This window comes from Nelumbo lutea, chromosome 5 (genome assembly GCF_056320005.1).
Source record: "Nelumbo lutea isolate HS-2025 chromosome 5, American lotus-T2T, whole genome shotgun sequence".
NCBI lineage: Eukaryota > Viridiplantae > Streptophyta > Magnoliopsida > Proteales > Nelumbonaceae > Nelumbo > Nelumbo lutea.
Window position 1 is genome coordinate 26,393,589 of NC_142688.1, and position 26,414 is coordinate 26,420,002.

Genomic DNA, 26,414 nt, shown 5'->3' on the forward strand with positions numbered 1-26,414 from the left:
CCTCTCAAAATCAAGAAATAGAATGTCCTGTGAATATCAGTTGCCCAGGTAACTGATTCATACCCGATACCCTCTTATGAGGCTAAACAACTTACCGGTGCACTTGTTGAAGCCAATAAACGCTATCTCCCTCTCACCTTTCTTTAGCAAGATGATTAGTAGGGTACAAAAACACTGGAAACTTGCTTATCCGGACAAATTTTACTTGGGAAACTTTTATGGTAAATGTATTTCCTTGGGCAAGTATAAATGAATGAGGCCTAAGAGAAATGTTGTCAAAAGTGAATAAACACCATAGTTGTATCCCAACACCCACACGTTATTATCAACTACAAACACAAATGTGTGAATCAGGCTACTTGACCCATCATGAGTGGACGATAGTGTTCCATACACATGGAGGCCCACATGTTCACTCATGATTGGCCATGTAGTTTGGTGCAACAGATTAGGTATGCCTATTCTAATTATATGGCGTCAACTACATGAATCCTCTTTTTCATCATTCAATTCTCTTAAGTGTCATATCAATTGTTAAATTATAAGTGCTTAATCATTTTTTTATCAATTTGACCTATATCCTTTTTTTGTCTATTATTAACCCTTTTAATCCTTTTAAATTGCAACATATGGCTTTACCTGACTAAACCATCCATTTTTTTCTCTGCAAAGAAATTTCATATAGCTGTGTTTGGTTGCAATGCAAATTAATTTATACTGATGCAAAACCATGGCAATGCAAATGATTTAAATGTAAATTTTGGCATACTTTTGTTTCAAATTTTAGCTTAATTTGTTTGATTGCAGTACAAATTAAGTAAATTAAGACATTAAACAAAATAAAGTAAAATCCAAAATAAAATTAAACAAGAATTTGCATTTTTTACATTTGCACTCTCATACATTTGTACTAGTGCAAATAAAATTGCACTGCAACCAAACACAGTCTATATAAAAGAACTTCAAAATATATAGACGGCGGAAGAAAGGAATCCCACAACATATTATGCTTTACTTAAAAAAAAAAAGAAAACGAAAAGAAAGAAAGAAAGAAATACATATTATGCTTTACATTGATACATTCCAATAACAAGTAGCCAAAATAAGAGCAATCAAGTTAGAATGCTTCCTAACGGCTTCCTAATTACTAAGCATTTTCACATCATCGACCACAGAGTATACATCTATATATTTTTTTTTTCTTTTTAACCATGCAGAGATTAATTATATATCTACATTTACAAAATTTGAATCCAAATTCCCTTGCTCGGAACTTCCTGATGAACCACAAACAGAAGATAATAGCCCGAAGGTGCAAGTAAACCTGATTTGGGCATCAATGTCTCGACGTCATACACTGGCCCCGACACCGGCGTCACCCTTGAGGCATCCAGAACCAGTAGCCTTTGATTCATGGAGAATGAATGGGTTGTGAATGATGGAGCCACCATTGTTATCGAGACCCGGCTGCTATCAAATGCGCCCGGAACAGAGATCCGAACTCTCAGTCGTTGCCCATACTTGAGCTTAACTTGAGATAACGGATAGATAATCCTTGGGCGTACATTCAAAAGGCCCGGATCCAAATAACCCGGTGAGAACGCCTCTAAGCTTAAGTCAGTTGGATAAAGGACGCCTGTGAAATTGTAGAATACATGAGGATTGTTTCCTCCAACCAGAACCCGACCATCCCGGATTAAGATTGCAGTGGAATGGTACATACGCGGTATCTTGGTGGGGTTTTGCACCTCGAATCTCGACCCAGATGGGTAATCGGGTTTGTAAAGCACCGGACTGTACACTGGGTCCCGGCCCATTTCCCACCCAGCAGTCCCCGATGCAGCTCCATTGATTATCAAGATGTGGCCATTGGGAAGTATTATCATGTCTCCCATGACCCTTGCTAGGGGCATTGTCTCCATGAACCAAGCTGGTTTCGGGTCAGTAATTTTGATTCTCCCACATGTGTTGAGAGCTTTAACGAAGTTACCTCTCTTCGCCTGAGCGTAAGAGCCTTTTAGCGCGCCACCGCATACCAGAACCTCAGCTTCAATGTGTGGTCTCTGTGTGTGCTTCAGAGGGAGAAGAACTGAAGAACCGGTGCTGGGGTAGCACCTCGGATCACCCCCAGGCATTTCCGGGAACGTTTTCACAACTTTGTTCCTGTTATAGTCGAGTAGAATCGCTCGGTTGTTGCAGAAGATGAATAAGTTACCGTCAACGTTAAGATGAACAAATGGGTAGAGATTATTCTCTATCCTCGGATCATTAGTTTCCCACAGAAACGGCAGAGAGAAGAGCTTGTTAGTCGACGGGGATTTTGGGTAGAATTCATAATTGAATTCCCGACGTCCACCGATTACGATAGAGCGGCCGTCTGGTAATATATGGTTGGTTGCGTACCACCGCCGAGCAAGGAGTCCTGACCTATTCTCTTCCCAGTCACAACCATTGCACGGTGTGAAGATTCTAACAGAACGTTCACCGTCGTTGAATCCACCAGTCTGGATGAGACGCCCGTCGGGTGCGACCACACCGGAAGAGCACCAGACGTCAGTTTGGACCATGAGAGGGCGAAACGAGTTGGTCGAAACATCGTATTCGGCGGAATGAGCGGTGCAGTCGACCGTGAGAACGGTGTCACTGGGGTCGGTCCGACACTTGCCCTGGGGCAAAGCTAGCTCTGACTTGCCGAAGTCAGTACGATCGAATATGACAACACGATCATTGTAAAGCAGTTGCATGTGCATGGCGGATATACCAATGCTTTTCTGTAGGAGTTCCCAGCTGCCTCGTCCGGCAGCAAGGGTCAGACTCCGTCGAGGTGTTGCTGCAAGGAAGAGCAGCAGCCAGACAAGCAAGGAGAAAAGCAAAGTACGAGTCGGCATAACGAATTAATGAACTTGATTTGTTATTACAAAAGCTGTGAATGTAGGTGGGTGCGGAGGAATGTTGTGTGGCCTCCCTTATATAATAATACTCGGGTTGGAAACACGTGCAGGAAACAAACTTAGAATTCAGAAACAAAACTTAAATGAATCGCATCTTCACTTGATTTCTTTTAATCTACAGTTGATTAACGTGTGGGTCTTGCTTCATTCCTTCAAATTAATTCTGTATTATAGACTAATAGACGGCTGAGGCTTTTGAAGTAGTAGTAGTTGTGGAGTTGGAGAAATGATGAATCAACAGCACTAAGTAGCTGCTTGTATTTTGTATTTGTTAAGACGATTCTGGCGTCGTTTGCTCTGGCTTTATTAGTTTGTACTTCCCTTTCCACACAGCCCCATCAATATCACTTGATTGGGACAGGCTGGTCGTTTTTAAACTCAGGTCCATTGCCAGGCAGCAGCCCAAATTGACTGTGAGACAGAGAGAGATGGGACGGGCCGGGTGTCTTGCCGGTTTGTCTTCACCTTACACAAATTAAGAATGCAGCAAGAACTTCAGAGAAAAAGATTATGGGTGGTTTATGTTGTTCTCACTTCTCAATTCTTGTCTGTATATCGACGGGATAAATCCCTCTCCCTCTCCGACTGGAACTGCAAGCATGTGTTTGGATGAATTAATTTGCAATGAAGAATGAAAGCACTAGCTAGGAGAACCATTAATATTCCACAATTATTATCAAATTAATGTTCTATCCTGCGACTCTAAGTCTTAGGGCCCATCGGAATGGTCCAACTGTTTGGTTGGATAGAATTAGAATCATATTGCCATTTCAGTATCTCATTTGAAGAAATAATCATTCCTTCAAATCCCATTCCACCTTATTCCAATTTCTATCTGAACTAAACAAATGATATAGGACTAAACCATTCTAATTCTGTTTCTAAAAAATTTTGATTCCAATTCTGATTCTAATTTCAACTATAAACCCGGACCCTTAATTCTTCTTCGAATGAATAAATTAAAAATATGAAGAAATCAATACTAAAGTTAAGTGGGGTCCACGCGTATACATGGAGAAAGAAAAAAAGGCGAAGTTATTGATCAGAAGAACAAGAACTTTTTGATAGATGATTAGAACAAGAACTGGTAGTCTCATCTCATACCACTGACTTTGATGGCTGGAGATATTCTTTTGGTGGCTTTGTGACAATGGTAAAGATACTCTAGTTGGAGGCCTTATGGCCTACGCGGATGCAGCGAGCTGAAGGCAAAATGTTTCTTGATTTCGTGGCGGAAAATTCCAACCAAGCTTTTTTCTTTGGGACCTAATATTCTTAATTAATCCTTAAGGATCTTGGTTCAACCGGGTTGAATGAACGGGACTCTGTCTCAAAATCGGTTTGGGGTTAAGGTGCATCTTAATACTCCTAAATATTAGTAATTTTTAGGGCTCCATTGATTTTAAAAGAGGAAAAATTGGTTAATGGGATTTTGGTTTTCATTGATCAAGATATCTATATTCTTTTTTCAGATCTATGTAAGATTTGAAAGAAATTTATCTTCCCTGATACTCATTCCTAGATGAATAAATAGCTTTTTTATTTGAGGAAAAGTTGTCAATATTTAGATAAAACAAAATTACATCTTTTAATAATGGCTTTCTATGACTAAAACGATCATTGTCTTATTTACTTGAAAGATAAAAAAAATATTGACACATGTATTAACCTAAATAAATACTTTTCAAAAAATGAACAGAACCTTAAAGAGAAATTGGAGGTGGTAATAACCGTGGTGGTGGACCAAATTTAAATATCCAAAACCCAACAGCTAAAATAATGGATGCATAGAATCAAACCTCTTGGCTCTTTGCTTTTATGAAGATAATATAAACATATGCTTTTTCGTCCCCCTCAATAATGCCAATATGAAGGGGAAGAAAAAGTTAAAAAGTCAAGGGTTTTTTTTTTTATTTTGGCTAAGCATCCAAACAAGTCCAATATATATTGTTTGATTGGAAGTGCTTTGTCTATACTTTTTTGTATTTGTACAAGCATGAAAAGTGATCCACCACACTAGCTGCTCTTTTGAATCACAACCACGTAAGTTTGGGCCCTTCTTCCCATTCAAACATGCTATTATATAAAAATCGTGGGCCTTATTATTATGATGGACTGTCTTACCTGGCTTCTTCCACCTGAAATAACACATTTTGTACGTGGACAAGTTAATGGCAGAAATTTTGGCTGCACAGCTGGTGATTTCTCTTTTTCTACACACGCAAGCCATTGTGAATTCCGTGTAAAACAGTGCTGACGGCATGGTTGATTGGACTAGCGAGTGCCATTAAGAGAGTGTTTAGACAGCACAGGCTGTCCAATGTTGACAGCCAATGCTTTGCAAGGGCCAATAAAATACGGGAAATACTTGGCTCCTACCCAGTGAGAGGACCACATGCATTTTTATCTATTAATTTTACGATTTACGATTTAAAATTTCCGACCAAGGGTTATGCAGCAGAAACTCTGAGGATGAGAATCCAATACAATCGGAATATTTTCCTATAAATTAAACATAAATATACGGGAGATATTCCTAATGTACCATTCGGTGCTATATAAATAGAGCTTTTACCTGCATGATATAACTTGGATGCTTTCTCCAACCATAATCAGGAGCCAAGTAAATTTCATAAAATACTGACATGACCATTGCTTTGAAAAATTTTGGCCTCTTTATCGAATGATTTAGGATCTACTGACCACAAAATATGGATGTACAGATTTATCTAGCCACACATCAGGAATACCGGTAATCCTTTACATTATTATTAAGATGTCCAATGTGCAGTTATATGAACATGACCAGTAATTAGTACCCTCTATTTTGTGCCTAGTTCCACTTTGGTCCTTGAACTTTAAAATACGATAATTTAGTATTCGAATTTTTAAAATTTGACAATCCAGTGCCTATCGTTAATTAGTGGTTAATCTGCTATTAAGTGCCATTTGAAAATGACATAAATGTCCTTCAAGTGTCATTTTGTTTTCTTTATCAACTATCAAAACGTTGATAAAAAATTAACAGTCCAAAATCCTTGCTTATTCTATTCAAGAAAGTTGGGGTTACATTTGAGTGGATATTTTGGTGACCCCCAACTTTCTTGAATATAAGAAGCAAGGATTTGGGACTATTACTTTTTTTGTCAATGTTTGGATAATTGATAAAAAAAATTAGATGACACTCGAAGGGCATTTGTATCTTTTTAAAGTGTCACTTAACAACCGATTAACTTCTAGTTAAGGCAGGTACTAGATTGTCATATTTTGAAAATTTAGATACTGAATTATTGCATTTTAAAGTTTAGGGATCAAAATAACACTAGATCCAAATCCAAATTACTGTCCTTTAACCTGATTACGCAACCACTCCCAAATGGTGCTGATGAGATAGGACAATACCTGTTTTTAAAATAAATTTAAGGCATTACATCAATTAATTTTTATTTAAACAATGATATATTCTTATTTCATTGGGGTTGCATGCAACCAATGTTACAGCAGAATGTTCATTAGTTTTAAATTCTAAATACTAGAGAATCTGATTTTTTTTTTTTTGTTTGATCACCAGAATATCCATATTTTATAAGGTTCCTGGATCCATCGACTACAAAAAAAAAAAAAAGTACATGTGCATATATCTACGGCCACACGTTATTATTTAGGATCAATCTATTTCCTTCTTTTTTGGATTTTGAAATGAGGGAAAATTGGTCATTTTAGTTTTTATTGATCGAAATATTCATATTATTTGTTTTATATTTATATAAAATTTATGAAAATTTCTTTTTTTTTCTGTTTTCTAAACGGATAACCTTTCACTTGGGAGAAATTGCTTAACACTTGCATAGAAAAGTATTACCTTTTAATATTGACATTTTATGAAAACGAGTTATTATCTATTTACCCTGATAAATAAGAAAACATAGGTAAAGTAGCTTCTCACTGAATGTGCTACACTGTAGTGTGATGTGCACAAACAAGTAGTCAGCGTTTTGTGGGTAGCATATCCGCGCTCAAAATTAAATTATTTTGCGTTTTGTGGGTAGCATACCTGCCCTCGAAAATAACGTGATGGTAATACTGTAATAGTACTTTCATTTATTTTGTATGGTAGAATTAAAGTAGTTTGCTGTCGTCGTCTTCATTACTTACACCTCAATCGTCTCCAGGGCAATGTTTACAATATACTGATCGTACGTTAATTAGACGTAAGTACTGGGGTCATCAGAATCAGTAGGCCCCACGAACCATGTGCACTTCCGTAGGATCATGTATAGTAACCTTTTCAAATTCACAAGTACGTACTTTAAAGCTGTTATCTGTGATATGTGGTCCAAAGAACATATTGATTGAGTGAGGTCTAAATGTGAATGGATGTAAAATTTAACTGTGAGTCTATGTCTCTATTGATTTTTATATCGTTAATCAATATAAATGATTCGATTAATGATGCATTTTCACTTAAAATTTTCAACGGCCTAAATAATTTTAAACAAATGAACTTTTTTCCATTGATTGACTTTTTACATGATGGATAAGTGCAAGAAAACCATATTATCATTAGGATCCATATCCGAATTTAGATAATAGAAGTGATAGGGCCATACTATAAAAAAATGGGTTTATTTTCATGCGTAGGGCTGGTTTGATCAAGTTGTAGAGGGAGGACCACAAGCTGCCATATAATATGAGTTTTAAGATATTGTTGCGTCAAGGATACATCATGAAACGTGGAATGGAGTGCGGTCCCTATGTTCATTCTAGTTGACACCAACTTTAGTTGCATTGAGAGAGACAAATAATAAAACAAATGGGGAAAAGGCATATTCCAGTGTCACATGGTGACATGGGATGGGAGAGAGACACGTAGCACTATTATATATTTCGACAGTTTCAACATTTTCCAACTTTCTACTAAAGCCCTGTTTGTTCTCTTTATAATTTCATTTGCATTGGTACAAATGCATGGCGGGTTTTGTTTGTTTATTCTATTTTTTTTTCTGCCTTTAAGTTTTATTTTACTTTGCATGCACTGCAAATAAACAAAATGTAAGGGTATAATTAAACCAAGCCAAATGGAACTTCAGCATCTCTTGGCCCGGTTTAGCTAAATATTGAATGAGTTCAAGCTTAGCTCAAAGAAATAATTAATCGAACTTATCTTTAGATTTAAGGCTAGAATGAGACTTGAATGAATTCACATTTCCGCCCCACAGCACATTCCCGCCTTGTATTGAGAACATCTCCCAATGATGATATCATCGGAATTGGTATTATTATCGGGAGATATTTCCAATACACGGCGGTGATGTGTTGTGGGGCTGAGATGTGATCTCAACTTGAATCAGGCCTAATCAAGTTCGATTATTTAAAAATATAGTAATTAAAATAAATAACCATATACTATTGTACTTAATTTATATTGACAAAATAATTATTATTTTAAATAATTTATGGTTTTACATTTATATTATATTTGGTACGGTAACTAATATAATCAATTTTTAAACTGACAGTAATCTATATTTAAATTAAGTTTTTAATTTGAATTATATATTTAAATATAATTTAAGCTATCAATAACAGAAACTTACATGTAAGACCAAAAAGTATCCAAAAAATTACCAAAAATAAATTAACACTATTTCCAATATATATGATAGATTACCAAAATTCAACATAAATAACCATTAATTTTCGAATTATTGTTAAATTATTCTATACTTATTTTAACAATTAAATTTTATTTAATTGTAATTATATTTAAACTATATTTAGCATTAACTATACAGATAAATATATTTAAATACAATTGAAGTTATAAATAAATTAATGGTTATCAACGATTATATCAGTAGAAAAATTAACAAAAATTGTCACAATTAGTAGAAAATTTAACAAAATGTCACAACTGTCACATTTAGCAGTATTTAGCAGTAACATATTAACAAAAATTGTCACAATTAGTATTCAAATTACATTTAATTACCAATATTTCTGAAAATATGACAATTTTCAAAAATTAATGGAAATACCACAAAATTATCAATAGTTAACTAATTTTTCACAATTACCGAATTTATATTTAAATTAGAAAATTACATTTAATTACCAAAATTTTCACAAATTAGTAAAAAATTACCAAAAATATCATAAATTAGTAGAAAATTACATTTAATTACCAAAAGTATATTATCAAAATTTCTGAAAATATGACAATTTTTAGAAATTAATGGAAATACCATAAATTGTATGGACAATGTATTATTAGAGCATATTACTTTTGTAAAATAGCTACATACGTTTACTATTATTTATTTCTATTATTTCACTTTTCTTAACAAATCTCATGCACCACATAGGTCCCCGCTAGTGTTCAATTAAAGCTTGGTTTGATTGTAGCTCTAAGGTAGACTGCAGTAAGAGCATGCTGAAAGATTTTTCCTAGTGTTAACCATCTACATTAAAAATATGTTCCACACTTTAAACAGACAATAGAACAAAGACTAATTGCAAAATCCTGACCACACTTGAAAGGGAGTCAAATTATTACCATTTTGGGTTTGGGAATTGGAGATTGCAAAGTGAAGAAATGGCATGGGAGTGGAAATTAAGAGATTGGTTGTGAATAGAGGTGCAACTTTTGTGGGTTAGGGTTGGGATTTTGTCAAATTTTCAATGGGCCCAACCCGAAGCCCTAACCCAAAAATAGTGTAAACTGTTAACTTTGACCAACCCAACTTGCACCCCTAGTTGTGAAGAATGATTCGTCCTCTTCTCTGGTGCTGTTTGGTAAGTCTTTGTAGTTATTAGAGCTGTATGGGGAGATGCACACGATAACTAGAGTCAATTTTGCATATCCATATTTTCGGATCAATATAAATAACATCACAAACAAACGAAGCCTAACTGATCACCTTAGGGTTAAGGCTTTCCTCCCCTGACGGCACAAAAATTAATTAAGGAAATCAGGAGATGCTCTTAATACACGGGGAAGATGTGCTGTGGGACATTGTCGGGCAGCCTCTTGTGCGGAGGAGATGTGAATTCAAGATTAAGGGGGATCCACCCACCTGATGAAAACCCAAAGCGATGATCGAGATCATTGAATCTACATGGTCATCATCCATGAGGATCATTATTATCTGTTGAATTTGGTAATTAATCTATCGCTCTCTGGTCTCCCATATACGTCATGAGTCATGACAGACAGACGACTTTGGACCGAATGGGCTCTCAAGCTACGAGCCCAGCCCATTTTGATAGCGTACATTCTTGAAGAAGGCGTAGTCATAGTCATAGCTGCATGGGCACATAGCGTAGCAGTCATTAAGTAGCAGATTAGCTTTCAAAGCACAGCTGTGGTGACTTGAAATATATTAGAGAAATGGATTAGTCACATCACATCAACGGTGTCCAAGCATGCAAGCAGGCAGTCTCTACCTAATGCGCGTCGCTTAGTCCTCAGGTAGCGATCATCTAGAAGGGTCCAGTCAATTATACCAGCTGACATTGGAGTGATTGAACGGATTAGTGGACAAATGCGGGGACCGATAACAACAGTGGAATAGTATATACAATGCTTGCTCAGGTTGAGTAAATTAAATTTATTAGTCCATTGGATTGATTAATCAGAGAGACCACTTATGTAGCACTACAGTTAGTTGGTGGCACAACAGGAAGCCAAGACAAAACTCTGGTACATACATCTCAACATCCTAATGAATTTAAATGTAGGGTAAATTACAAATACCCACCTATATTTGAGGAATTATAATACTTACCCCGCTACAACTGTGCTATATGCAAAGCCCCCTTATATTTCTGAATTTTTTTGAACTTTGCCCCTATTGTTACCATTCTCTACTCTCTATGAATTAATTACATAAAACATCCCCATGTCATTGTTGTTTGCGGTTTTCTTTTCTTTTTTTCTTTTTCTTTTTTTTTTTTTTGACATTTTTAAAACACCAAACTATCCTTAATTTTTAGGGGCCATTTTGTATTTTTCAGCTCGAAACTCTTGCCAACAAAAATTCTGCTCATATAGCATTTAACTGCACATTGAGAATATATCCCTATATTTATGTTAAATTTATGGAAAGATTGTTCCCAATATATGGCGGGATCCCATGCTTTCAAAGTGTACAGAATTTTTATTTGCTTAGAATAACATCACATTTCTTTTAGGAAAGGCCGGTAGCAACTCATGCCCTCTATCGAAGTGTTGCTGAGCAATCAATTCATCTTTATTATATTAACGCTTTAAACCATGGTTTTTAAAATCGGACCGGACCGGATGGTTGGACCAAAAAAACTAGGAATCAGTCAGATTTGGTTTCGATTTTCTCCAAAACCGAAAACTTGCCCCAAGCCATTGATTTTGGTCAGCAAACCGTTGACTTAAGTGATTAATCATTCGAACGGTTTTAATTATTTTTTAATTTTTTGTCAAAACAGATCAATCGTTCAATTCGAACAATCGGATTATTCGACCCAATAACCGAACCCCTAACCGGTTCAATATCTATGTCGTTTTTAAAAACCATGCTTTAAACGAGCAGTTGATCTTGAAATGTTGTGCTTAAAAATGGTAATTTCGACCATTGTTGCTGGCAGCCAATAGAACCTTGGAATCTTGCATGGACAATTTGGTAATTTTATTCTCACCGATGACCCCATTTAAACAAGGCAAAATAATGGAATCTAGAATTACAAGGGGGTCTTTATTAGGCTGAGATGTACTATTGCTCTGTGTGGAATAAATCCGATTTACTGTGTCAAATAAAATTTCAGGTGCCAAAGATATGTTAAGTACAGGTAGGGGTGTCAATGGACCAGTTTTGGGTTGGAATCAGTTCAAACTAAATTCAATTTCAACAGATTGGACGGACCAACAAGACATATTTTGTACCAATTCATACTTAGTAGTCTAAAGTATTTATTGGATTGGTTTGGACCTGGTTCATTCCTAATGAATCTATATTGGTTTGGGTTGGATTGAATCAATATCAGGTCTATTTATACAAAATAAGAATATGGGTATCAATGGACCATATTTGGATTAATTAGAACCAATCTAAATCAAAACAAATATGAATAGATTTGATGATCCAGACATTGAATTGAACAGGTCCAAAATATTCATTGGATTGGACCTGATCCCAAGGTTTTTAAAACCAACATGAATAACGAACTGGTTAGGAGTCCAGTTTCCGGTCAAACGGTTAGCCCATTTTAATAAAAAAATTAAAAAAATGATCAAAACTGTTGAACGGCTCAAATGGTTTGAACGTCTGAGTCAATAGTTTATTGACCAAATCAATATTTTTTGACAAAAATCCTGTTTTAGACTGGTTCCCGATTTCTCTGATCTGACCGTCCAGTCCAGTCTGATTTTGAAAACCATGCCTGATCCATTTGTAATGTACTCACATTGTACTGGATCGGATGGGACCAAATTCAGTCCATTTGACACCTCTAGTGCCTGTAATTTAACCTTAAATTTATTACCAGTTTACCACCACTCAAAATAAATAAAAAAAATAGTCCTCTAATTTATGGTCAAGAAGCACCTTAACGCATTTCCCACGTGAACAATTTACAAGAACCATTTTAGACGGTATATAAATATATAAGAGAGAGAGAGACATATATTTTTGTGATCGTCCAAGAGGAGAACCTATCTAGATAATAGTGATTCATGTCCTTCTGTCCTTCCTGAAAATGCTGCCTTCTGTTTCTGAACAAACATTCATCTTTTAACACCTTGAATGAATGGTTGGTCTGAAATAAACAAATTGATAATCGTGACTATTTATAAATGTACGGTAAAATTCTGATGATGACGGTTCATCAGAATTTTTAAGCCCAAAGTATAATTAGGATAAGTGTTAATTCGTATTTGACGCCGATTTATGAACGAGTATTAATGTATAAAATGAAGGTTTTTGACATTTTGAATATTTATAAATCTACAGTAAAATTCGAAATCTATATTAAGCCTGTCCGTATTTTTCAGTTTATTATTGATGACCCCATTAATAACTAAGTAAAAATCTAGATTATAGAGAAAAGGGTGGCTTTCTGTAATTATTTGAAATTTATTACCAACATCGAAAGGTCCAAAAACAATGTTCGGGCTAAGCAGTAAGCGCCTAATCAAAATGAGAGAGAGAGAGAGAGAAATTGTCGTTATCGTTAAGGAACAAAAGTGTAATGGCAAGTGGCAACATATCCTAGAAGGATAAAGTTAGGTGACATACTGTCTTAAAAGTAATCTAAATAATCTAATCTTTCTTTATAATCAGGTTTTTGTGGGCTGTGAATCCAAATTATTCCTTCTGATTTATTTTATGATTTTAGATTACATTTCTTCTTCATCATCATTACTGGCCAGAATAAGTCTCCATCAAGGCCCCAAAGTCACAATTAGAGAGTTACAGACTCACGTCAGTCATTTGCTCTTACAACAATAACAATAATAGTATAATATATATACTTAAAATTCAAATTCAAGCTCTCCAACTTACACAGCTCAAATCAATAAAGGCATCTAATTCAAATTTAGAACACGGCATTTTTATAACTAGGTTCAGACTTCAGAGTTGAGACCATTAGGCTCGCCATCAAGTAAAGAAAACTGATTTCTAGTTAGAGTCAAGAACAGGGACAATAACCAAAACAAATTTGCCGGGTGGCAATCTGCCTAGCTACAGGACAGGAAGAAACTGGCGAAGCATGCACACCGACAAGACAAGTGTATTTGTATTGTTGTCATGGACGCATAGTACTTAAAGAAGTCAAGAGTAGGTGTTGCCGTGTTGGAACGGTAGGCCATAAATACAGAATGAGGCTGCAAAACATGCATCGAAGATCACCGTCGCATTGCAACTCCAAATTATTGACATGTATGCCGAGGAAACAATCTCCCATCCACAAAGATAAAGATATGGAGAATTGCTTTAACTAACAGCAACGGAAAACCTACATGATTAGCATGGGAAAAAGCTTAAAAATAAATAAATAACATGGAAAAAACAATGGAGGTAGGGCTGTTCATAACAAGACCCAAACCGACCAAGCCAACTAATCCGGTCTAATTCAATTTGAGTCAGCCGGTTTTTCTTTAAAATCGGTCGGTTTTGGGTTACAAAAAAACATAAACCGATGGTTCGGTTTGGTTTCAGTTTTCACACATGAAAACCGAAAATCGAATCGATTCAAACCAACTTATATATATATATATTTCAGCTTTATTTCAGAAATATAAATATTATATAAAATTTCTGATATATAAAATATCAGTTTTAATTCATCAAATCATTTTTAATTTTCAGGGATTCAGCCTTTGCTTTGTTAGACTTGAATCTTTTATTGTTTACACCGAGAGAATCATTCACAAAATCGACCCAAACCGATCAAATCGGTTTTACTTTGTAATGGGTCGGTTTTGGTTTCATTTCTAAGTGAATCGACCAGATCAAATCGGTTGAAAAAGTGCCAATAAATTAACCCAACCCGACCCATGAACAACCCTAAATAGAAGAACTATTTTCAGAACAAAAAGACAAAAAAGAACAAGAAATAACTCACATGTTTCTCGAGTAAATGGGCACATAATTTATGTTATCATGGTGGTGACCTGCTAGCTCAGGGTATTTATTAAAGCATTCAACCAAAGTTGGTTATTTGTCAGGAAAAAAAAAATACGATATGGATTAGTTGAATGCATAGTTGTGGAATCAATGATAACCCTCCACATCAGTAATAAAATGCGTGAGACTACAACCATTAATTTAATTCCTCAGTGTGTGCCACATATATTTTACCACTAGCATGGGGCATTACGTTTGGTTCCACAGACTGTTGAACGGCTTTTGTGCTTAATGAATCCAAATTTGTTAACACAGGACATGGACATGGTCGGAAAAATATTTCAGTCAACAGTTACTTTTTGGGAATAGCTCAATGAATTAATACTAGTTGATTGGTTAGCAAGTGCCTAAAGAATAGAATTATGGTTTTTAATACTGGACCGGATCAGAAAAATTGAGAATTGGTTAGGTGATTGATTTTATTTTACTTCAAAATTATTATTTTGTTAAAAATCGTTGATTTAATTAATAAATTAATAAATTAGATAATCGAACCATTTGAATCATTTGAACCATCTAATAATTTTGGCCGTTTTTTATTTTTTTAATTTTATTATTTTTTGTCGGAACAGGCCATTAATTGGATTCGAACACTCAGACCATAACCAGATTCTTAACCGGTTCATTGTCCCGTTCGTTTATAATAACCTTGTAAAGAATCGTGCTACCCCCGTGAAACCTTTTGACAATCATAGACGAGTGTTGGGAGGTGAAAGAGATTGATCGCCGCCTCTCCTATCACCATGTCTTTGGGGAAGCAAACAAATTAACTCACGTCGCATTTCTGAATTTATCCCCTAACCCCCGCCTCTTGTGCTTATATATTTGGAAAAATCTATTTGTTTTCCCGACTCTTGGGGGCATGCTATCCCGTTTTGTGTAACGTCTTCTGTTTTATGAAAAAAGGTTGATTGGTTTATCATTTTCTTAGGCATGATAACTTACCAGTATCATTGTGGGACTTTATGGCCAAATGTCGATTGCCCGAAGAATTTCAATTACATTCGGCTTTTCGTTAGAATTTAAAATTTGACAAATTCCCAATTCAACATGACGCAAGTTATACCCTTAGACTTAGACATAGGCATAGGTGCCCATACTCAATACAATTAATTCGGATTAATTGAATACAATGTCTATGTTCAGAGCAGAAAAATTGGGAATTGGTGGTTCCGTTTTCTCAAAAAAATTGGATTTTTGTTAAAAACCATTGATTTTGGTCAATAAATCGCTGATTCAGACAATTACTTATTCGGACTGTTCAGACAGCTTTGACCATTTTTTTTTTGTCAAAACGGGCCAACTGTTCGATTTAAACGGTTTCGACCTAAGAACTGGACCCCTGACCAATTTATTCTCCGAATCAGTTTTAAAAATCATGAACGATAATGTTCCACCCAACAATAATTGCTGAATAAAAGATTGAGTGGGTCATAAGCAATTAACTTATGACTGTCGTAGAGTGTTATAATCGGTTCCTCAACCCACTATTATAGTCATTGCATTCATTTAATCCGATCTCTTCAAAACAGACCAATTCTATGCTAAATCAGTATTTTAAGAGTGAGAGTAGAGTAAAAACCAGAATAGAATACTAAGTCTCCACTTTACCAATTAACCATGTGGTTTGTCTATCCAATTCACCAAAACCGTCATTTAATTGGGACCCAAAAATACCACTGGTTCTTGATTTTGATGGTCCAATCGCCCGGTCCGATCCAGGCCAAGTCTTAAAACATTGTGTTAACTGTTAAATTATCAATCATCATAAAATAGGGTTCGAAAAACGATTGACCAATAAATTAAAACCATAACCATGCCACGAATTCTGTATTATTAATTATGAAAGATTATAATATTAATTATATTATATCATATCTTCCCGTATCAAAGACTTTTGCCATAAAATATAATATTAATTATGCTGTTGATCCTTACATGAAAGAATAATTGATGAGGAATGGTATTAAACAACTGGCTTACGCAACTTTTTGCTTCACTCTACACGACAAGTTGGGATGGGGCTGATGAGACATTCATTCCCACCTTCGCCTTGCAGTCTGTCTTCTCATGGGTCCAACTACGATGACATGCGGGGCGAAGAATCCAAAGGCTTGTATCAACCCTTTTTTGTAAGATAAAAGCTTGTATCAACTATATTTCATTACTTTTCACGTAAATTGGCCGAAGTTATTATCAAAACAACGTATCATTTTTACAAGTTTGAAGCATTTTAAGTTCTATATGTTTTTCGCCCGTAAAATGACTCATCGAGTGTTGAGGGCGTTTGGGAATTGAGATCCACCTAGCCTTGAAAGTGACTATTCTGTATCAATTTACCATGACACACGATTCATGATTGGAAATTTCCATGTCATTGGGTACCAGTTTGTATCGATTTCAATTGATTCTCATTGATACTTACGATATGGCTTTGTTAATACGGAAAATTATAGGTGTAAATCAGATTGTGTCAGGCCTAACACGATGGTTAAGGCCATGTTGGGCCCGGGGTTCTATGTCCACAGTCCGGCACAGCACAGCTCGTGGGTCTATAGCGGACCGAGCAACTAACTGTTGAGGGGTTCCTAATGGCTAGTTTCAACTTTTTGGGGTGTAATTTTATAGAAGTACTCCTAACAGTTATAAATAACCATATATGAGAGTATTTATATAATTTAGTTTTTTGGGAGAAATAATGATACAAATGCCCCTAATAACTATATAACAGCTAGTTTGGGGGGGCATTTTAGGTAAAGTGATAAATAACTTTACAATGACCAAAATACCCATCAACAACTAAAAAATGGCTATTTTTAGGGTATTTTGGGCAATTGAATTATTTTCAATTCCTATAAATAATCCTATCCTCCACCATTCTCATTACACCAATTCAACAATTCTCTTAATCTCTTATCTAGTTCTCATACTCTCTTAAGTCTCAATTTCTCATATATTCTCTAATTCTCCAATTCTCAACTTTGTTAAACTTTCAACAAGAATAAGGCTTGTTCAATAGCTCAAGTATCTCAAGTTTCAATCTCTCATATTCTCTTGGAGTTAAAAGGTTTCAACCATTGAAATCAAGTTTGGATTTCAAACCGGCATTCCGGGTAAGTGCAATTAAATTAATTTTTATTTTTTTAGAATTTAAAAAAATGGTTGATTCCTCCCAAAACCAATTCCCCAACATGTTCAATGTCAACGATATTCAGTTGTAACATAGTAGTGTTAGCACCAATATGGATGCTATTGATATTGTTGAAACTTCCACCCCTATTACTGATACTAAGGGAAAGAAAAAGGTCACTAAGTTGATTAGCCCGGTTCAGAAAATATTTAATGTAGATGAGGTTTAGAGGAATGAAAAAAAAAAATTGCTTGCCCAAAATGTAAGAAAGACTTTAACTATTGTAGCATGGGTGGTTCTGGCCATTTGGGTAGACATTTGCTCACCCATGAAGAAGAAGAAGAAGAAGAAGAAGAAGAATGGAGAAAAACAATCAAACAACAAAAACACAAATTGGGTGGGGTTTGGCACTTTTAAATATTCTCAAGAAAAAACGATGCAAGAATTAGAAAAATACATTATACATGCTGAACAACCATTTTTGTTAACAGAAGATACTAAACTTGAAAAATGGTTACCTAATTCTATAAATCCACAATTTAAAAAAGCTTCTAGGAATACTATTAGATCAAATGCTTTAAAAAAATTTTATTCATATAAACAAAATTTAATTTATATGTTATCAAATCTTAATTCTAAAGTTACAATTTCTTCTGATATTTAGACTTCTAATTTTAACATAAATTACATTTATGTTAATGGTCATTTTATTGATGAAATTTGGATTTTAAATAAAAAATATTCAGTTTTACTAGGCTTGAATGGCCACATACTAGCCCAACTATTGATGCAAGTATTTTAAATATTGTACATGCTTATTGAATTGGCAATAAATTATTTTCTATTAGTTTTGATAATGCTAATAATAATGATTCAACAATAAATATTTTAAAATCTCAATTAAACTATGTTTAAATGGTAAATTATTTCATATTAGATGTGCATGTCACATCATAAATTTATGTATTTAGGATGCTTTAAATATTATTTCTACTCATATTTCTAAAATTAGAAATTATATTATATATATATTAAGAGTTCTGGAGTAAGAAAACAATAATTTAAATATTTATGTCAAAATCATAGTTTAAAATATAAACAATTTATATTAGATGTTAAACATAGATGAAATTCTACCTATGCTATGTTAGAAAGTTGTATTTCTCACAAACAAATTGTTAGTGATTCTTATAATGCCAAAATGCCTATTGATATTATATTTGAGGAAGATTGGGAAATGACAATTTGTATAAGAGATTTTTTTAAAACATTTTAATGATGCAACTAATGAATTATCAGGTGTTTATTATCCAACTAGTTGTTATTTAGCTTATCAATTAATGATAATTAGTGATTGTTTTGCAAAATTATTGGAAAATAAATTTAAAATTGTTAAAATAATGGAAAATAAATTTAAAAATTATTGGAAGAACATTTCTCTTCTTTATTGCTTAACTACAATATTAGATCCTACGATTACGAAAGATGGTTTAGATATTTTACTTGAAACATATTATGAAAATATGAATATTGAAATTGGAAATAAAAAATAATAAATTAATAGCTTATTATTTGAAATGTACAGTTTATATGAATTTGAAATAATATGGAATAATAAAAATTCTACAACTTGTATAGTTGCATCTTCCACTTTTGAACTTAAGTCTAATAGTGGAAATGAAAATCATTTTTATCTAATAAGTAAGAGGCGGAAATCCACTATCTCGACAACAAGTTCATTTACTTAACTTAATTTTTATTTATAAGCAAATTTTTCTATCATAAGTGATTCTTCTTTGACCTCAGATGTAATAAAAGATTTTGATATTTTAGCCTAATGGAGTGAACCTGCAAAAAATTATCTAGTTCCCACCACCATAGCATGTGGTCTATTATTCCCTCCAATGTCTACAGTTCTATTGAAGTCTTGTTTTAGTGCAACTACTAGGGTTTTGGACAACAAGAGAAGCTATATGAATGATAAAAGTCTAGAGATATTCATTTACTTTAAAAATTGGTTGGATGCTGAAAATAGATTACAAGACAAAGGAGGTCATGACAATATACCTGATGTTTCACTTGAAGAAGATGATCAAAGTCAAAAACAATAGGAGAAAATGATGAAGCGAATATTTTTTGTATACTCAATAGTTGTATAGTATTTTTTTCAAATTATTGTAAATTTTGTTTTAATTTATTTGATCTTTTTTAATAACGTAATTTTTTATTTTCAATATGCAACCATAATGTATTTTTTATATTTTATTAATTTATTTCATTTTCCAATTTTCAAATTTCATTCATCCAACCATTGTATTCTTTGTATCATTCGAATTTAAATGAAATAAAATTTCTATTTTTCTTTCAATTTGTTATTCACTTTGAGTTTTTGTCTCTTTGAGTTCTTATTTGGTTAAGTATTTTTTTTTATTTCTTTGTTAAATTTCTTAATTTTTCAAATAGTTCCCAAAGGAAAGTTGAATATTTTAGTTTTGCTTAGCAAAGGAATAAAAAATCAAAAATGTCAAAAAAAAACAAAAAAAAAATCAGTCTGGCCCGATTCCGCCCATGCCCAAGGCCCAGCCTATGGCCCAACCTAGGGGTAAGCATTCGGCTTATCCAGCTAAAAACCGAATCGAACAAACTGAAATTTTAAAAGCCGACCCAAAACTAAATTAGAGGAAAATCAAAATAATCAAAGCCAAAAATTCCGGTTTGGTTTTCGTTTATTTCAATTAAAGCCGAATTTCAAAAATATATACTATATTATATTTTATATATATCATAAATATAATATATAAATATATATATTATGAAATCAAATTTTATTATATTATATATTAATATATAAATATATTATATATTAAATATAATATGTTATATATTATATATTACATGCTATATAGCAAAGTTCGGTTAACTTGGTTTTTCCAGTTAACCAAATTTCTAATTCTAAAACCGAAACCAAAACCAAAATTTTTTGTTCATTTTTTCGATTTTAACTGAATAATGCTCACCCATAGTGCAGCCCAGCATGGCCCAAGCCCATGGCATGGTCTATAGTCTGCCCGACTCAGACACGGGCCCGTATGGACTTGGGCTGTGGGCTGTGAAAAGCCAACCCCCAAATTATCCCTGAGGAGGACGGCATGGCCCATTTTACACCTCTATGGAAAAATGCCTTTATTATTCTAAAACTAGAGTAAGGATATGTTTCAATTTGGAAGTAGCGTAATGTATAAATACAAATATAAAGTGTAAAACCTTGTAGTTTGTATATACTTGCACTGTATATTTGTATTTGTACTCTTTTCAAACTGAACAAAAATATTTTGATGTAATCTATTTGGTCGTTACGGTAGGGGTGCTCATGAAAACATGAAAAACCATAAATGAAGGTAACCAAACTGATTGATTGATTTGGTTTAAGGAAAAACCAAAAAACCAATCAATCAAGCTGGTTACGAATTAATTTGGTTCAATTTTGTTTTGAAAGTTTCAATTTGATTAAGAAAATATGTTAATGTTTGGTTAACTGAACCATGAACACCCTTACTGCACACAGAACGCAAAGCAAATATCAACACAATAATCGAAATGCTTAATTGGCATCCCTTAAAAATGGGAGGCATGGCATATTAAAACTAAGTTGCCTTGAATTCGTGATTTCAACTGAATTTAGGGGACGTTCTACAATGTAAATTGTTTTCTTATTGCCAATTCCAAAAATAAATCAAAGGTCAAAATCATGACACTTAAAACAAATTCTTGGTTGTGTGTGTATTTTTTGTTTTTAAAATTAAAACAAAAGACATGTTTTTGAATCTGGTTTCAAGGGCGTATTTTCATCTGATTATTCAACATCATATTTCATAAATCATAGAATTTCTATTTTAGAAAATTTATTTTTGTTTAAAAACTAATATTTTATTGATTTCAAGAACATGTATTGTTTTTTTGAAACAAAACCAACTTATTTTCCCTTTTAAAACAAAAATGGAATTCAAGAACATGTTTTTATTTTTTCACTGATGTAGCAACTTCAAAAACTATTGAAAACAAAAACATTCCTGTTGTAGAATGCCTCCTTCATGCACTATTTTCAAAAATAAACTGACCAATTTAATGCACTATTTTCAGCATAAAAATAATGTATTAGTTCATTCCTCACATATTAATGCATAATTGTTTCTTCATGTAAAGTTGACAATAATTTGAGAGTTGAGATGTGCATCATGTAATGCACTACTATTATTAACATTCCTGTCTATCTGTTGCTTCACAGTCTAGGCATGGGATCAAACCTGCAGAATCGCAGGCTCTCTGATGTATGGCCAGCGGGCCTCATGTGCAGCTTGCTCTGCCCCACCCCCCGTGTTACAGTGTCTAATATGTAATACCAAAACAAAAACGTCTATTATTACATGCTTCTAGGTCTTTATATCTTACTTATAGTCATCTTAGACCTTTTTTTTTATTCGGCTACACCACAGGGGATCTCCCATACCATGGTTTTCAAAACCGGACCCAATCAGACGGGCAGACCAGAAAACCCACGAACTGGTCAAGTAACTGCTTCGATTTCACCCTAAAACCGTTTTTTTACCTAAAATCATAGATTTAGTCAGCAACCTGCTGACCCAGGCAGTCAAACCATCAAACGGGACAAGAGTTTTAATCATTTTTTGTTTTTTTTTTTATTCTATTAAGTTAAAATAGGCCATCCATTCAAACCAAACGGTCACGATTCAGCCTGGGAACCTGTCCCCAGAACAGTTCTCTGCCCAGTCCCGGTTTTAAAAACCTTGCCCCATACCCATAATCCCTCCAACCAATTCAGACCACTCCAGAGCGCTCCTCGATGTGTGGTTGCATTGTGCTCTGGGGGTTGAGTGGGGAGCGCTCCGTGGGAAACCAATCCAGACTCCCTTCCAACCCTTGGTAGCAGTGGGATTAGACATTTAGACCCAAGTCTGCTGAAGCGAGCCAGCGACCATACCAACAGGCCCAACTATCAGTTGATAGTTATTAGCTTCTAAGAATTTATATGATTTGAGTACTTATTGTATTTATGTATGTTTCCCTTGTGCATGACTGCAAATATCCTCGTCATTCCACTGCATCTGGGCCAGTTAAAGCAGCTTCTTTAATTGCAGAAGCAAAAGCCCTGATTGAAGCAGTGAAAGCAGCAATTTTTTTTTTAACTTGGATTATGTTATTTTTGAATCGGACTGTAAAGTTTTAGTTGACAGTGTTTGTTCTGCTGAAGATAACTGCCATCGTGATATAATCTTTTTCTGTCTGGATTTAAGGAAGCTATGTCATAGCAGGTCTTATGTCTTTAATTGGGTCCCTCGAGGAGCTGATGGGGTGGCTCACAAGCTTGCTATTAAAGGCCTCTCCGATCAATTCCATTTTGCTGAATCTATGCCGATGTGGACCATGTGGTTAGCAGATGCTGTGCGTTTGGATTTGAATAGCCTGATGTGTTGGTTTGTCTGTTTTTTTGCTCCCTTTCTGTTTTTTTTTTTTTTTTCTCTGGTTTATGTTGGTCTGTATTTGTATCTCTTTGTTTCTTTGTTCTGTTTTTGTTGAATGAAGTGCTTTTTCTACCCCTAAAAAAAATTATTTCCTAACTTTTATCTTAACATGCCTCTAGAAATTGCCAAGGCGATGCCTAGGCGACAAGGCACCCTTGGAGGCTTGCCTCACCCAGTCGCCTAGCAGTTTTGTATTGTGTCTTATAAAATACTTTTAAATTGTTACTTTTTTTAGATTATAATTATAAAATAGACATTATTAAACAAAAATATTCACTTTTTGTGTTTATAAACTAATTTATTTTTATTATTTTCTTATTTGTTAAGGTTTAATCAACACAAACATTGCTAACCACTGTATTGAACCCTCAAAGACTTCAGAATTTGAACAGTAAGGAAAAAACTTAAAGTTTTATCTAATCAACACATTTCTTCCTCCACATCTTCTTTTCCTTCTTCTTCTTCCACCTTTTCTTTTTCTTCTTTTCTTATAACAAAAATAGGGGTTCAGTCCCCATATTTTTTTATTTTTCTTCTTTCTTCTTTTTCTTCTCATAAATATGTTAATTTTCTAGACATAAACATGAAGTTTATAATTTTCTTATGAAAATTATGGATAGTTATTAAGGAAAGATGGTTATGGAACCTAAGAAACTACCTAGGATATGTATTTCACTTAAAAAAATCCATCGCCTAGACGCCCCCCTGTCACCTAGCCTCGCCTTGGTGCCTTGAAAACTATGGATACCAATACTTTGAACTTGGATCCAACATAAGAAAGGATTACCCCGTGGGAGATATATGTCAAAACAGAGTTGTCTGTTCCACCTGATCTGAAGATTACGATTGGTCTCCACTGGAGAGCTTCTCTAAAGCCTCAAAAGCATGGCTCTCGTTAATAGTAAATCAATGAAAGATGCAAAGCACACATTTACACTTATCTATCATGACCTTTTTAAGAAATGACTACAAGTCTACAACATCTTCCAAATTCAAAGAACTTTAACCAAATATATATACATTATATAAATTTAACACATCATGCTTATGTGCAGAAAGAGAAAACTGCACAACTAAACCTCGATCTGTAACCACAAGATTGTCTTTCTTTTCAGAATCCAAAAGAGGAGATATAGAAAAACCCAAATCCCGATTTGGCATCTAGAAAGAAATACAAAGGCAAAAAATCAATACCATTCACAAATTACAGGAACGACCACAAGAATTCAGCGCAAGGCCCAGTTGACAACTCTAAATGAAGTCCCAGAAGCCATTTCTATTCCTGCTAGCACTAAAGAATCTGGAAGCTCCAGATGCCTCCATGATTTCTCAGGCAAGCAAACAGAAAATGTATAAATTTTAATGTCATCCAAGACAATTTCTTTTGCATTAAGCTCGTGGTGGGTAGAGTTCCCACAAGGCCACTGCAGTGTCTTCTGAAGAGGAGGCCAGTAGCTTACAATTGGTTGAGAATGACACAGCATTACACTACAAATGATGGGGAGAACACCTGTTTTTAGTATATCTTTATGATTTGAAAAATAAACGGTGGAAGAACAATAGCCAAATAGAATCTCAGCTTCTAAAATCTATAAAGCATGTGTAGGTAGGCGCTATAACGAAGACTCTTCTATATAAGTGTGTGTGTGTGTGTATATGTGCATGTCTAGAGAATAATCATCCCCAAATGCCCCAACCAGTGAGCTTCATTCTGAACATGTTTAACAAGCAAAAGAGCAAGCACAGCCAGAATAAGAATTTCTAAAGTCAAAGAGAGATTTTCGGCATACCATAGCACTGTGATACTTCAATATTGCTAAAGCATTTCCTTTGCGATAATTATATATCCGTATTCTGCCATAGAGGAAATAGAAAAAATGAATTCTGGAAATAGATCATAAACTGAGTAAAAGATAGTCACAATTAGAAATAAATAAAGCAATTAAGCAATACACATGTCCAGATCTTCCGGATTATTCCATTTTATGCTGATTGAACAACAGAATAGAAACAGAATTGATATTGGATCTTTATTCTAAAAGATCAATATGAAAAATCAAATTCAGTAAATCAATAAATTATGCTAAGAACTAAAAGACCAACAAGATAGATGGTTACTCTAGAAAGATACAGAATCTCAGGGTAAGGGAATAGTCATTCCACATGTTAACAGGACCATGGAAATCAGGTAATTACGTGGATAAGAAATGTCAGATTGCAACCTTTCATGGAACCATTGATAATCTTTTGTAACTGGGAGGCACCTTTTTCTCATTTAAGTATAGTTCTCTGAAAGCAACAATTTATCTTGCGCATATTCATTTCTGAGCTAGTAAGCTCTTCAGAATGTACAGAACTGGCTATTTTGGATTGTGAATGTTTTACATATACATTTAGCTATATCTTATTTGTCCGTTACATTTGTATAATCCCCATAGAAAATGAGACATTGTATAAAATACAGACAACATAAACACACATCTCCAGACAATGGAATGAAAAAAATGGAAACATGAACCTGTGATCCCAACCAGCAGTAGCAACAATTTTGCCATCTGTACGAATTGAGGTGCCAGCTATGCCAGGTCGATCCAGAGCAATTTCCTTTTTGACTTGACAAGAACCCTATGCCAAAGAACAAATGGAGAAACTTGAATATTTGGAAGAAAATCTGAACACAAAATGTTCTGCTAGATATAAAGTAGCTAGATCGTAGAAGATCAGCATATTGAATCAAAAAGGCAACTGTTAATAGAAACAAAAGATTCCCTTCATATTTTTAGTTCATACCCTTTCTGGGTCTCAATGGAACCCGTCTTCAGAGTTAGACCTGTAGTTTCTTTTAAGACCATGGTTACCTGATTTGTAGGTTGGTTTGAATTCATGTTCGTGATTCAGCTGAATGAGGTTTGCTAGGGGGTACGCTTCTACTTTGATTAGTTGCAACTTTTTGCATGATTTTCCTGCACATAATGTTTAATAATTTGTTCAGCGTAGTAGATTATTGTGCAATGAGTCATGGTTGAGTCTTGCATAATGTCTGGATGCAAGTACTTTCTCCATATTAATTAATCGGTAAATTGCTATGGGGAACAACTGTTGGAGAAAATCAAGGAAATGATTTTAATTTCCT

At 34.3% G+C, this 26,414-nt stretch overlaps 1 protein-coding gene and 1 pseudogene across 6 annotated transcripts in view; both read right to left on the reverse strand.

The window, feature by feature from the left end:
- Positions 1-952: 952 nt before the first annotated feature.
- On the reverse strand, positions 953-3,059 carry LOC148851187 (aldehyde oxidase GLOX1 pseudogene; annotated as a pseudogene). Its single transcript, XR_016098803.1, has one exon. The product of XR_016098803.1 is annotated as an aldehyde oxidase GLOX1 pseudogene (transcript).
- A 21,152-nt stretch (positions 3,060-24,211) lies between these two features.
- Positions 24,212-26,414, reverse strand: part of EMB2757 (Transducin/WD40 repeat-like superfamily protein) — a 29,598-nt gene continuing 27,395 nt past the window's right edge. For 4 of the 5 annotated variants that reach the window (XM_088945303.1, XM_088945301.1, XM_088945304.1 and 1 more), the window contains 3 exons: positions 25,800-25,906; positions 25,072-25,135; positions 24,212-24,769 (listed from right to left, as the gene is read on the reverse strand). In XM_088945303.1, coding sequence (XP_088801429.1) covers positions 24,671-24,769; positions 25,072-25,135; positions 25,800-25,906 — 270 coding nt within the window. In that variant the 3' untranslated portion in view covers positions 24,212-24,670. Of the gene's footprint in view, positions 24,770-25,071; positions 25,136-25,799; positions 25,907-26,139; positions 26,245-26,414 lie in introns of all 5 variants that reach the window. The other variant, XR_016099356.1, reaches the window with a different exon arrangement.